General features: G+C 53.0%; 1 protein-coding gene across 2 annotated transcripts; it reads left to right on the top strand.

Moving 5' to 3' along the window:
* The first annotated feature begins 260 nt into the window (after positions 1-260).
* Positions 261-7,732, top strand: NLE1 (notchless homolog 1). 2 transcript variants are annotated; one of them, XM_084218983.1, is made up of 13 exons: positions 261-547; positions 817-963; positions 1,046-1,263; positions 1,361-1,440; positions 1,699-1,775; positions 2,932-3,029; positions 4,358-4,550; positions 4,955-5,090; positions 5,336-5,366; positions 5,577-5,720; positions 6,593-6,752; positions 6,838-6,908; positions 7,296-7,732. In XM_084218983.1, the coding sequence occupies exons 1-13, from the start codon at positions 539-541 to the stop codon at positions 7,306-7,308; spliced, it is 1,377 nt and encodes a 458-aa protein (XP_084075109.1). In that variant the 5' UTR covers positions 261-538; the 3' UTR covers positions 7,309-7,732. The 2 variants fall into 2 exon arrangements, with proteins under 2 accessions (XP_084075109.1, XP_084075108.1); XM_084218982.1 differs by having other exon boundaries at positions 5,336-5,382; positions 5,518-5,720.
* Positions 7,733-13,475: the final 5,743 nt, after the last annotated feature.

Below are 13,475 nucleotides of genomic sequence, written 5' to 3'. Positions count from 1 at the left end.
TTTTTATGTGAGTTTTAGGGTAATTTTGCCCTCTTTTTTTAATGGATTATGTTAATGGCAGTGTGGTGAATATGATTAATTCTTATTTAAATAGTAAATAAGTTGTTCAATCACAGGTCATGGCAGAAGTTGGGCTGGGAAGGGTGTAAAGGGGCAGCAGGGGCTGTTCCTGAAGTACTGAACCACATTAAACTCTTACCTATTTTAGTGCATCCCTGCCTCAGTTTCCCCCCTGGGCAGGATCCCAACTAATCCTGGGCATGTTCAGGGATTATAGGTGCCAGATTTGGGTATGGATATTGCTCAGGGCTGCGTTTCCTCAAACTGCGGGCCGCATTGAGTGTGAGAGGCTCGGCCCATCTTGAGTCGTTTTGGCACCAACGCCCCGAGGTTTTGGACCCGCGGGAGTTGTCCCTGCGCGGCCTCGAACCCGCGGCCCCGGGGCGAGCGCGCCGCTCACCGCCGGCCGCCAGGGGGCAGCAGCGCCGCGCTCGGCCGCTCCCCGCCCGCTTCCGGCCCGCGTGGGGCGGGCGCGCACATGGCCGCGGTGAGCGGGACCGGGAGCGGGGCCGGGATGGGCAGCGCCTGGAAGCTGCAGGGGTGGGAGTGCTGCAGCGCTCCGGGGTCTCCTCGCCCTCTCCTGGGGTTCCCCCCCCGGGCGGCTCTTGCTCGGTGCGGGGTGTTTCTCCCTCCCACGGGCCCCACGCGGGGTCCCCCTGTGGAGGTTCCTTCTCCCCAGGCGGGTATCGCGGCCGGGCTGGGGGGCTGTGCCCGCCGCCCGCTGGGACTCCCGGCACTGAGCCCGCTGTCCCGCAGAACATGTCTCCGGACGAGGAGGATGTGCAGCGGCTCCTGATCCAGTTCCGCGATGAGGCAGGGGAGTGCCTGGGCTCCCCCTTCGACGTTCCGGTCACCATCACTCCGGACAAGCTGCAGCTGGTCTGCAACGCCCTCCTACAGAAGGTGAGACCCCTCCCGAGTCCCCGGCGCCCCCAGCCCGACCCGGCGCCGCCCCGCGCTACCTCACCTGCCTTTCCTCCCGCAGGATGAGCCGGTGCCTCTGGCCTTCTTCGTCCACGATGCCGAGATCGTGGCGTCGCTGGAGAAGACCCTGGCAGGGCAGAGCGTGGAGACAGAGAAGGTCCTGGACATCATCTACCAGCCGCAGGCGGTGTTCAGGGTGCGGGCGGTGACACGCTGCACCAGCTCCCTGGAGGGACACACCGAGGCTGTCATCTCCGTGGCTTTCAGCCCCACGGGAAAGTACGAGGGTGTGGCTGCAGGCGGGGATCAGGGCAAGGCAGCAGCTGCCCTTGTCCTGTCCTGGGGACACTGTGCTGAGTTGTTCCCCCTCTCCCAGGTACCTGGCGAGCGGCTCTGGAGACACCACTGTCCGCTTCTGGGACCTCAGCACGGAAACGCCGCAGTTCACGGCCAAAGGTGGGTGCTGGGGAGTGCCAGGAGGGCAACCTGTGACCCCCTCCCTCATGGACCCCCTGCCTGCCTGGGGGACAAGCAGAGCAGAGCTTGGTGCTGTGCGAGCTGTCCAGGCTGGGACTGCAGCCTGAGAGGGAGTAGCTCTCTTTGGCAAAGTGGAAAAAGAGGGGCTGGCCAGGAGGCACACAGAGTGGCTTCCTGCTGGGACACCAGGGACAGTCCCAGCTCTCCACTCACACCCACTCGTGCTCTCTCTGCCAGGTCACCGGCACTGGGTGCTCAGCATTGCTTGGTCACCTGATGGCAAGAAACTGGCCTCGGGCTGCAAGAACAGCCAGGTACACCTGGGCTCCCTCAGCACGGGGCTGGGGGGGATTAGGGGTATTTCTTGTTTCTTCAGGGGTGTGAGGGGTGTATCCCATTGTTTGGAGCAGGATTCCCATTCTCCGGAGGAGCTTTGTGTGTGGATGTGTCACAGTATTGTGAGAAGCCTCTCTGTGCCAGGCAGTGCTCTGGCATTGTCACCTCGGGGAGCTCTTGCTGCTGAGTCCTGCTGTCTTGTGGCAAACACTTTTCCCTCTGTCCAGGAATGAGTCCAGGCTTTGGATGGTCATTGGCAGGCGGCTCCATCACGAGGGAGGTGTCTGGAGTGAGGATGGGTCAGGGCTGCTGTTGGCGTGATCCAGCCGTGCAGCAGCAGCCTGGTCACAGTGTTCCCATGCAGACACGGCCAAATTCCCTTTAGCACAAATGTGAAAGGAGTTCAGCCCTCGCTGAGGGGCAAAATTGGTGTGCTTGAAGTGCAGAAATGCCTGGGGAAGCAGGAGTGTGTGGTTAAATGGGAGCTGAGCTCCTGAGGGGCAGTTGAGCTCTCTGACCTTTGAATGGTCTGGGAGCAATGACAGCACTCACAGAGCTGCCAAAGTTGTGATGCCAGTCCCAAGGAAATGTCCTGGGCCAGGGTGGTTCAGCCATGGTTTGGTGCTGTTCTGCCTTTAATTGAACCCAGAGAGTTGCTTGTCCTCCTTTTCCCTATTTCTCCTAGCTTCTTAAGTAGGAGATGACTAATGCCTTGGCTCTTAAGATGAACATTTATGTAGAGAGAGAATCAACAAGAGAAAACCAGCATGTGTCCCACCCACAGCATCCGATAATCAGCAGCGTTTAGCTGTGGCTTTCACTGTGCTCTGCAAACACTCCCTGAGTCTCTGGCACATGGTGGCTTTTTGGGGACCTGTATCCTTTTTGGGTCAGATAACTTTGCAGCAGCAGTGTTGTAGGCAGACAGGAGGGCAATCAGGTCTCATTCTTTTGGGTGTCAGCTGATTGCTGCAGGGATTTGGAAAGGCATCCAGCCCCCTTCCCCTGCTGCTGCCTGCAAGTGCAAACACGATCCCAAGGACACCTCTGCTTTCTAAATGGAGCTCCAACGTCTCTGGGATTCACATGATGTCTGTGGCCTGACGTGACCCTCGTGCTTCCTCTCTTGCACAGATCTTCCTCTGGGACCCAGCCACTGGCAGCCAGATCGGCCGGGTGCTGTCTGGCCACTCCAAATGGATCACATGTCTGTGCTGGGAACCACTCCACATGTAAGTGAGGGGCCAGCTCAGCCCTTCCCCTTTGCTCCTATGGAAAAGAGCAGCCTGACCTGAAGGGCATTGCTCCTGTTTGCCTTTCTCCTGTTACGGGAAAAAGCCCACGTAGAACAGCTCTCAAGGTGAGCTGGGAGCCAGCAGTCCCAGCTGCTGCTCACAGTCCCTGGGAGTTGCTGGGGAATCACTGCCAGGCTGTGTCTCTTTTCCCCTGGGAATAAAGACACACCTGCCTGTGGAAAATGCTGCTTTTGTGGTGCTGGACAAACACTGATGTGCTGCTCCAGCAATGCTGAGGTGGGAGCAGGGAAGCCTGGTGGGAAGCCTGGTGGTGTCCAAGGGCAGAGCACTCCTTTCTGCTCTCCTGATCCTGCTGGCCTCTGTCATCCTGTTTGTTTATCATCAGGGATGATTAACTGTACAATCCCCTTATCCCTTCGATCAGCTAAAGCTCCCTCTGGGAGAGATGGGTGGAAGGGGACAGTTGTAGCCATTAATCCAAGATGTTACAGAAATAAATAAAAAATAAAGAAAAAGGGCCCCTTCAGAGCAGAGCCCTGCAAATTGAATTTGCCAGTAGGAAGCTCCATCTATCTGCAGACAATTAACTGGATTAGCAAAAAATGATTGTAAGGAAGATGAGGAAACAGGGAGGAGAGATATAACCCTGCCAGGACTGCAGTTCTCTTTCTTCAGCCAGTTCCAGTGCAATGGGAGGGGCTGTGCTCTTCCTCACTGCTGGTGCCACCATGCAGAGTGATAAAGATGTGCAAAGGACAGAGGGCTGTGGCTGCCCTGTCCTTGCTGGGTTGGGGCCAGCTGCTTCCAGATGTGTTCAGTTTGTCCCCTGAGCACAATGGATGTGGATGGACAGTGTTCCTTTCAGCCTTGTCAACACAACAGCACTCTGTCCACAGGCTGGAGATGAAGCATGGCAGAGGCAGGGGAACATCCAACACATTCCCAATGCCATGGATCTGTGCTCCCTCTGTGAGGCTGATCCCCTGCCCAGGGCTCTCTCCACCAGTGGGTTAAAGCTGTGCAAGCAAGGTCATTGCCAAGGCCTCAGCTGCCAGGTTTACCCTGGTTTGATTTCTCCAGTGTGCAGCCCAGCAGTTGGTTTGGAGGAGGCATTTGTCTGCCTCTCCCCTGCCTTGTGAGACCTTGTTCCCTCTAGGTCAGTGCTCTGCCCCTGTCTGGCCTCTCTCTGATCTTAAGGCAAAAAAAAGTTGTATTTTATTGCCTGCTGGACCCTTGAATCCTGTGGGGCTGGTGGGGAAGGAGCTGAGGGGAGCTGCACAAATGGATTTTATCTCTTTGCCCAGAAACCCAGAGTGCCGTTACCTGGCCAGTGCCTCCAAGGACTGCAGCATCCGCATCTGGGACACGCTGATGGGCAGGTGTGACAAAATCCTCACGAGCCACACGCAGTCGGTGACCTGTGTGAAGTGGGGGGGCGATGGCTTGCTCTACTCCTCCTCCCAGGACAGGACCATCAAAGTCTGGAGGAGCCAGGATGTAAGTGAGGGACTGCCCTTGGGCTGCTGGGCACACTGTGGGGTAGCTTTGTCTGCTCTTCCTGGCACAGCTTGTGCCCTGAAAAACAGAGCTGCTGTATCTTCCTGGCCTGTCAGACCTGTTGCTTGGCACCATTTGCAAGGGGTATCTGTTGTGTGATGTTTTCATCCTTAAGAGCATTAAATGGGGCTAAAAGCTGGAAACATCCCTGCAGCAACCTTAGCTGATGGGTGTTGTGCAAGAGAAACAGATTCCTGAAGCTCAACAGTGTTGTGTCTTCCCTGCTTAACCTGCCTGCAGCTGGGGCAAGCAGGTTTGGAAAGTTTGGGGTGTGTCCCACCCTGGGGGGGTACTGTGCAGCCTGGCTGTGTCCTGTCCCTGTCTGAGGATGGCTTTGTCCCCAGGGGGTCCTGTGCCGCACGCTGCAGGGCCACGCTCACTGGGTGAACACCATGGCCCTGAGCACCGACTACGTTCTCCGCACCGGCGCCTTCGAGCCGGCCGAGGCCACCATCAACCCCCAGGATGTCAGAGGCTCCTGTGAGTGCAGCACCCACCTTGGAGGCTGGGGGAGGACTGGTCATGCTGGAAGTCAAGATTTTTCTTGCCCATGCCAGGGTAGAGCAGTCTGGGGGATGGGGAGGTCACTCTGACAAATTGAGCGGTCACAAATGCTCCTGCTAAACCTGCAGTGCCAGGATTGGAATTGGCATGACAAGGTTATAAAATTTCTTTTGATCTAAAGATTACCAATCTCTCTTTCACCCTCCTTTTCCCTTTTTCAGTGTCAGAACTGAAAGACAGGGCACTGCAGAGGTACAACCAAGTCCGGGTAAGTCCCTTTTGTCCCTGCTGTCACTTCTAACGCTGTCACTGGTGAAAGCAGTGGACACCCCAACACTGGTGTGCTTCCAAGCTCTCCACACCTGGCTTGTACAAAACTTGGGCTCTTTCTTCCCTTTTTCAGGGCCAGGAACCAGAAAGGCTCGTCTCGGGGTCAGATGATTTCACCCTGTTTCTTTGGAGGCCAGCAGAAGACAAGAAGCCACTCGAGAGAATGACAGGCCACCAGGCATTGATTAACCAAGTCCTGTTCTCGCCAGACACCCGGATAATCGCTAGTGCTTCCTTTGACAAGTCCATAAAGCTCTGGGATGGTAGGACAGGAAAGTGAGTTGGTTTGTTCTGTTGGAGGTGGTGCTGGTGTGGAGTCTGTGTGTAATGCTCAGGGCACACAGGGCTGGGCCCCAGTGCATTGCCAGCAGCTCCCTGGCATGTTCAGCATCTCTGTAGCTTCAACTCATACAAAGTCACTCTGCTGCCTCTGTGTTTTTCTGCCCTTGGGAAGTCTTGTCTGGCTTTTCTTGTGTCAGGGTGTCTGTGCTTGGCTCTGAGTGTGCAGCCCCACTGTGACTCAGCCACAGCACTGCCTGGCACCTGTTTGCACACCCTGTTGCTGCAGAGTCGGTTCTCCGGGCAGGCGCAGCTGTGGTGGGATGGGATGTTCCACTCCAGTGATCTCCTGAAGATGTGTGTGTTGGGAACTGGAGACTGACCCAGTTTAAACAGTTCTTGTGCCAGAGAACAGCTTGTTCTGGATGATGCAAATTCTTGTAGTTACAAGAAGTGCTGTTGGTATTTGGATGCTCCTGTAATCCAGCTTTTAACTTTCAGCTGCAGTACTGGTGAGCTCTTGGAGGCAGCAAACCAACCTTAATGTTCATGAGCTTGACTTTCATGTCAGTGATTTTAAAGGTCCTTCTAAATCTGGGCTGCTCAACCAGAGAGGGAAGGACACACCTGTGCAGTGAGGCTGAAGTGTTGCCTACTGGATAAGGGTCTTTTGTCTGAGGGGGTGAGATGAGGAGGCATCCTCTAGAATGTTCTGAGCTCACTTGGGAGAGTTTTTGGATGGACTCTGTCTAGCAATTGACTGCCTGGAGTGTGCTGGGCATCCTGTGACTGCTGGTGGAGAAGAAACATGAATCAAGGGCAAGTTTGGAACAAAGCCTGCTGCTCTGACAGCCTGTCCTTGTCCCCAGGTACCTGACGTCGCTGAGGGGCCACGTCTCAGCCGTGTACCAGATCGCCTGGTCAGCCGACAGCCGCTTGCTGGTGAGCGGCAGCAGCGACAGCACCCTCAAGGTCTGGGATGCCAAGACAAAGAAACTGGCCATCGATCTGCCTGGCCATGCGGATGAGGTGAGCTGCCTGGTGGAGCTGAGGGGTTTGGGGGGCAGGAGTGACCCCTCCTCCCAGCACAGGTGACTGATTTCCATCACACCAGGTGTATGCAGCGGATTGGAGCCCGGACGGACAGAGGGTGGCGAGCGGAGGGAAGGACAAGTGTTTGCGGATGTGAGTAACCTGTTTGTCCACGAGGATGTTGCAGCTACTCTGTGTGTCAGATCATGGCTGGGAGACCTGACCTCTCTCAGGGCAGGAGCTGTAGCTGGGAGATGACTAGAAAGCAGAGCTCCTCCAGCCGAGCAGTCAGGATGAAATTTGACTCAGATATTTTGACTCCTGGAGAGGGAAAGGAGCAGTTGCACCAGCTGGTCAGGTCTTCCTTCCTGACCTTCGTCCCTCTCCCAGTTATGCAGACAAATTCCTGGGAGCTGCTTGCCATTTGACTGTGGCTGGTGACCCCAGGTCCCTGCGGTGCTGCTCTTGCCTGGTGCCTGCTGGGCCCTGGGGCAGAGCCGAGCCCCACCACAGGGACACAGCAGCTCTTTCCCTTTCCAGATGGCGTCGATAGGAGCAGTGACATGGAGCTGCTGGTCCTGCCCTCAGCACAGTCCTGGGACATCTCCAAGGTGATGGATGAAGAGATTGACCCAAATGTGGCTCCGTGTTCCCGTTGGCAACTCTTCCTCATGGACTCTTTCCTTATATTTATTTAAGGAAATTTTAATTTTAATTCTTAAGAGCTGTACATTGTAGGATAATTTCCTCTGAACATCACAGGAGGGATGTCTCATCTGCCTCCATGTCAACTGGCTTTTTATTGGAATTTCAGCCTCACAGTAACCATTGCCCTGAAAGGGGCAAGCAAAGGATGGAGACTGTTTGTGCTCTCTCTTGCTCTCCGAAGAATCCTGTGGAGAAGAGGGTTTTAGTGGGAACAGAGAGGGTTGTCCTTATGTGGTCTTCAGAGAGAGAGAAAAATGGGAAAATTCAGCGCGTCATTCCATTGCAGAATTGTGCTTGGCTGCATGTCTGGGACAAAGATTGCTGAGAATGAGGACTTGGGGCTGCTCGTTATTCCAGTAAGGTTTTGCCTTTCCACACAGCCCCATTTCCCTGTGGGCTGTGCTGAGCATTATCTGCCAGTGATCCTCTGCATCCACAGCAGATCACTCCTTGGCTAATCTGTTCAGGTGCAACAGGCCTGGACTTCAAATGACTGCTGGAGCTGTGCTGAGTTTTCAGGTTTCAGCAGCTCTTGGGAATGGCAAAATGAGACTCTGAACAGGGGAGAGAGTGCCCATTTCCCATGCGTCACTGGCTTGGGGGAAGGAAGGGTAGGGTGGGGAAGAATGGAGCAGGAATTTGTGCCACTTGTCCCTTGCCCTGGATACATGCTGACAGCAGGGCTGGGACTGACACAAAAAATAGCAATACTTCATTACACAGAGCTGGCTCCTTCTGGAATTTCTCAAATGCATTTTCTTGCCCAGTGGGTGAGAGGGATTCACACTGTCAGCTGGGTATTTGTAAGTTTGCTTATGAGCCTTTTTATCAGTCAGTTCAGGCTTCCAACCATCATGAAGTGAATAGACCTGGACTAAGTGTTTATTTTCAAGATGCTTATGAAACAGAGAAAATCAAGATGTGCTTAATAAGGAGCAGAAATTATACTGTCAGATTTAGTTGCAGTGGGTTAGCATGAAGGTCAAAACCTTCTCCACAGCCCTCATGTGCAGTGATTACTACAACTCAGAACAGGAGTTTGGGTCTCAGATGCTTCCCAGAAGATGCATTTTAGGACTTTATCCCTGCTGGCAGGATTGCTTTGGAGAATTAAGATTGTGCAGTAATGGCCTTTTGCTTGTCTGCAACTGTTCAGTGAGCCAAAGGCTGGAACAAAGGGTTAAATCTTTCAAATGATTGAGAATACAATTAGTAGTTCCTGTGAGTATCTCCTCGTGCCAGCCAAGTCAGCAGGGATCTATCTCTCTGGGATCTTTTGGGAAGATCTCAGTATCCCATACCTGCTCTTTCATTAGGGTGCTTCCTCCAGCTGGTTCTTGCCAACACTGAAGGCCAGGTTGCATCCATCTGCATAGAAAAAACCTTTTGTAATTCACTGAGGTAAATGTGGGACAGGGTGGTTTAAAACCAGCTGATAAGTCTGCCCTTGGGGAGAAGAGGAGCAGGTCACTGTAACAGCCAAGAAGCCTGTCTGGTTTCCAAGTTTTTTGGGGTGCTTGTGCTTAAGGGAATACCCACCCTTGGGAATTCAGCTCTGTCCCCAAGTCAGACTTGCTGCAAGTGGCTCTTCCTGAGTGAAGAATCATTCTCTGCTTCCTCCCCTGGTGTGTTTTGTGTTGAATGCAGGGATGTATCAGAGCTCGGGGACACAATTCCTGCCTGTGGGAACTAGGCTTGGCTGTACATGTGTGTAGGTGTACCTAAAATATCAGTGTACCTTGCCCACTGATTTCCAAACCAAAGCAATCACTGCCCTTTAACCATGCTCTTGCCATCCCTTCAGACTCTGCTTCTGTGACATAAAGCCTGATTAGAACTCACCTTTCTAATGCTGGAGCAGAATGGTTTTCCAAGGGGAAGGGAGACCTCTTGAAGAAAGAGAGGGCCTTGCAACAAAGTTCACACCAAAATAAGCTCTCAGGTTTAATCTTCCTGTGATCTGACAGCAGTTAGATTTTTGAACCACGTTCTGTGATGGCTTTGCATGTAAACCAAATTGTATTTTCTTATCTAAGCATCTGCTGCTATTTTTACCATTCATACAGCACCAGGCTCCATGCATACTAAGAGCTGGCCCTGCTCCAGCTGTATTCCTTAGCAGTTCCCTGACACTCCTCCCTCCCAGTTTTATTTGAATGCGGCATTTCCCGGGCCTGGCTGCAGTCAGTGCCTGCTGAGGCTCTGGGGAAGGAAGAGCTGCTGCCCTTCCCTCCAGAGCTGGCTCTGCTTGGCAGGAGCTGCAGCGAGCGCGTGACCTCCCTCGCTCCACCACGCTGGGGATGGGAGCTTTAATTAGCTAATTTGGGCAATTGCAGATGCAAATTTGGGTTGATGGCGTTATTAATGGGGGACATGTTACTTTGTGGTAAAGGACAAATCCAGGAGGTAGGCTGGAGCTTTGTGATTGCTTTTCTGGGATCAGCAGCACCAACCTTACAGAAAACCTACTGAAATGCCCGAGCTTTTCCAGTGCTGTTTGATAGGAATCCTGGGATCTGCTTCCATGTTTCAGTCCGGTTCCTCCTGAGTTACTCATTAAGCATCCCACACAGGTTTTCTTACCGCAAGGGCATTATTTTTCACTGGTAAAACAAGAATAATTTTAAGCATAGCTAGAAACTGTCCTGCAAAGCCCTCTGACACTTTCTCCTTTCAAAGCTCAGCTGATGCCACCATTAATTTTGTTACAAATCCCAATGGGAGGACAGTAGTGATAAGGACTGGGAAGTGTGCCAGTCCTCTGAGGAAGGTTTACCTGTCTAATGAAATCCTGAGTGTGATGGAGGGAGGGAAGGAAGGATATGGTAAGAACACCTGGAGTGAAGTCTATAGCTCTGAAGTGAGCAGGATGCTGTCAAGTGAGGCCTTAAAAACTATATGAAAACTCTTACTTGGGGCTGTGTCCTGCTTATCCTTGCAAGTGGAGTGTGTGTTGTGTTCCCTGGGTCCTTGGAGCCACATGTTCCTGTCCTGTTCGACTCAGATGATCTCTTGAATATTTTCCCAGATCTGTAATTTAATTTCCATGTGCAAGTTTATAGCCTGGGGAGAGAGAGAGACAAGAAAAATCTTTCAATGAATAGGAAGAAAATGAACTTCATTCATTGTTCTGCATAAAAAATAGGAAAAGCAGCCTTGTTCTGCCTTTTTTTTGGGTCAGCCCAGGTGTTATTCAGGTGATGTTTCTACCTGAGGGCTGCATTTTAGTGGTGTGGTATGGCAGAGAAGGGCTTGCTGTGAAGTCCATTAGTACTTTTGAGGATGAAAGGTGTTTAAAAAACTCAGGGCAGTGATGTCTGTGTTCTGTGGAGCTGCTACCAGATGAAAACATCCTTCTCTGCACTCAGACAAGCAATCTGGAAGTTGCTAATTCCTTCCTAGATGTGTTGCTCTTGTGATCAGAAGTCCTGGCTCACAACTGAGGGACTAATTTCAAACAAGGTGGTGCAGCTGGGAAGGAGCCCCAGTGCCATCTCCGGCACTGCTGTTCTGTTCCCTCTGTGAATGGTGGTTGCAGAACTGTGGGTTGGTCGCTGGTGTTCTCTCAGTGGGCTGCAGCTCCTGCAGAGCGTGATGTTAAAAATGAACCAGCTCAGGCCACAGTGCTCCATGTTTTTGGAGGATCACTGGGCTGGATCAGGCAGGTGCACTGGGTGTTTTAGTGTCCTGCTGCATGGTTAGAGCAGAGCACCCCCGGGGGGTGCAGGATACTGGCTAAATGCTGGATATTCCTGTGTGGGAGCAGCACGAGCCCTGCGGGGTTATCCTGCATCTTCTCCCAACATCTCCGGCAACGAGGCTCCCTTTGGGAAAGGCGAATCAAGTCCGTTCTGCCTCTGAACTCTTCCAGCACCAAAAGCAAGCGAAGGTGCTGTTTGTAGCTTCTTTGTAGTGTGGATGCTGGAGTTACCGACACGCAGCCGCCAGTCAAGGACCCAGCTGGGAGGAGTGACCCGCATGCAAATCCCGCAGCCTCCAGCGAGCGCTGCCGGAGCCCTCGGGTGCCGCTCGGATCCCAGCGCAGGGTGTTTAGTTATTCCGGTCAAACCTCGCTGCCGCTCCTGGCTGTTTGTCCTTGCTGTGCCGAAACAAACCTGCTCCAGGGCTCCAGCCCCATTAGGAGGACAAAAGGACATGAGGCAGTGCTGCTGCCGAAGGGAAATGTGTCGGGAAATGTGTCTCGGTTCGCAAGTGTGATGCAGAATTGGTGGCTTAGTCATGGCTGTTGTGACTTTTATCTGCTCAAAAGGCATCTTCTGAATGAATTTGTTTTTCAGCTTCCCTAGAATGTAGCTTGTGACATTGATTTTGGGGTGAGGATACACGCTGACGCTGAGAGGATTAATACTGAAGTGAGAATTGGTGGATGGCAATAAACAACCAGTTCTGAGGGAAATTATTTTTATGAATCAGAATATGTAACACATGGAGGCTTGTGGGCTTTTTCCTGGTTTAAAGGGACACTGTGAAGCGTATCACAAAGTGTCTGTTACTATGAACACTTTAATTTATGATTAACTTAGAATATTTTTACATCTCATTTATTCTTTCCACAGGGGTGTTTTGAGCTGTTGAAATTATTGGTCAACTCCACTTTCTTGATGGTGTTTGTTAGGGTAGTGCCATGGGTGGATTTTGGGTGGGAGCTCAAAACATTCACCAAATAAAGGGGGGATTCAGTTTTGAGGGGTTTTAAAGCCCGTTGACACAAACCAGATTTCTCAGGATTCCTCTCATAGCTTAAAATGTCCTTCATAAAACTGTCAAATCTTTCCTTAAGAATCTCTTGCTAGATATTTTTTACATCTAAGTTCATTGTCTGTGGAGAAGTCTTTAGCTGAGGAGGTCCTGCCATGCCACACAGCCCCTGGTTTGGAGTGTTGGAAAGCCAAGGGAGATAAGTGAGGAATGGGGAGAGGCCCAGCTGCAGAGCTATTCACTCAGTCTCTATTTTGATGTGGTGACACTGAAAGCAGAGCCTGGGTCACGTCAGGGAAGGGACAGCACAGCTGTGTGGGGTCACAGGGGCCCGTGGGGATATTGGGGAAGCCTGAAAGGGTCTGAAAGGATGTGGAGGTGGTGTGATGGAGAACATGGGAAGAGAGCAGTGAGGAATGGAACACAGAGGAAAGGAGCATAATTATGTGAACCTGGAGGTGAAGGTCAAAGGCTCCATGTGACTGTTGTTCGGTGGCTGGTTGGTTTTTTTTTTAATGTTTGTACGTGCTGTAAACAGCTCCAGGCTGATCTAAAAGTGCTGGGAGGCAGGGGCTGTAAATTACAGGCGTTGTTCTCCTTATAAAGAGAGCAAACAACCCAAAGTGTCTTTGGCTCACAGCACTTTAAATGCCTGTTTCTCCATTGCCTCTCCATTCATTGAAATTCCTTGTTTCAGGATTGAGGGAGTCTTGCTCACTACTGGAGCAGGGACAGGGCTGAAAGTGTGTGACCTGGAGCAGGGACAGGGCTGGGAGTGCGTGACCTGGAGGTGCTACTAAGCAGTGCCGCTGCCTTGGAAACCTGGGATGATCCCATACCTGACTGTCCCAGCTCTTGTCCTGTGCAACTCCGGTCCTCGCTCTGCCCCTGGTGGCCCCTCAGCGTTGTCCCCACTGGCGGGTGCGCCTGAGGCGGCCGAGGAAAGGGCTGAAGTGATGGCCGGGCGTGCGGGCCCAGTTTGGCCTCTCTGTCCCGGCGTGAGGGCAAGGGTGGGCCCAGGGTCACCGTCCTCACTGAGAGGACGACCAGACCGGCCCCCCGGAGCCCTGAGGGAGGAGTGCGGGGCCGGGGAAGGTTCGGCGAGGCCCCCGGAGGGTTCGGGGCAATGGCCCCGCTCCGGCCGCGCTCTGAGGCGCTGGCGGCGGAGGGACCGCCAGGTTACCCGGGGTAAGGCACTCTTTGGCCGCCGGCGGAAGCACCCGAGCGTCCGGGCCTGCGCACTGCGGCCTATAAGAGCCGCGGGGCGGTGCAGAAGGCCGGGCACTCGCAGCC

This window comes from Fringilla coelebs (genome assembly GCF_963513975.1).
Source record: "Fringilla coelebs genome assembly, chromosome: 20".
Classification (NCBI taxonomy): Eukaryota; Metazoa; Chordata; class Aves; order Passeriformes; family Fringillidae; genus Fringilla; species Fringilla coelebs.
The sequence above is the reverse complement of the archived record's forward strand: the minus strand, read 5'-3'. Positions and strand labels throughout refer to the sequence as shown.

What these genes read in the sequence shown, in the direction of transcription:
- NLE1 (XM_084218982.1), top strand. An exon ending in GCAACGCCCTCCTACAGAAG is followed by an intron (nt 964 to 1,045) that starts GTGAGACCCCTC and finishes TTCCTCCCGCAG; the next exon opens with GATGAGCCGGTGCCTCTGGC. An exon ending in AAGTCTGGAGGAGCCAGGAT is followed by an intron (nt 4,551 to 4,954) that starts GTAAGTGAGGGA and finishes CTTTGTCCCCAG; the next exon opens with GGGGTCCTGTGCCGCACGCT.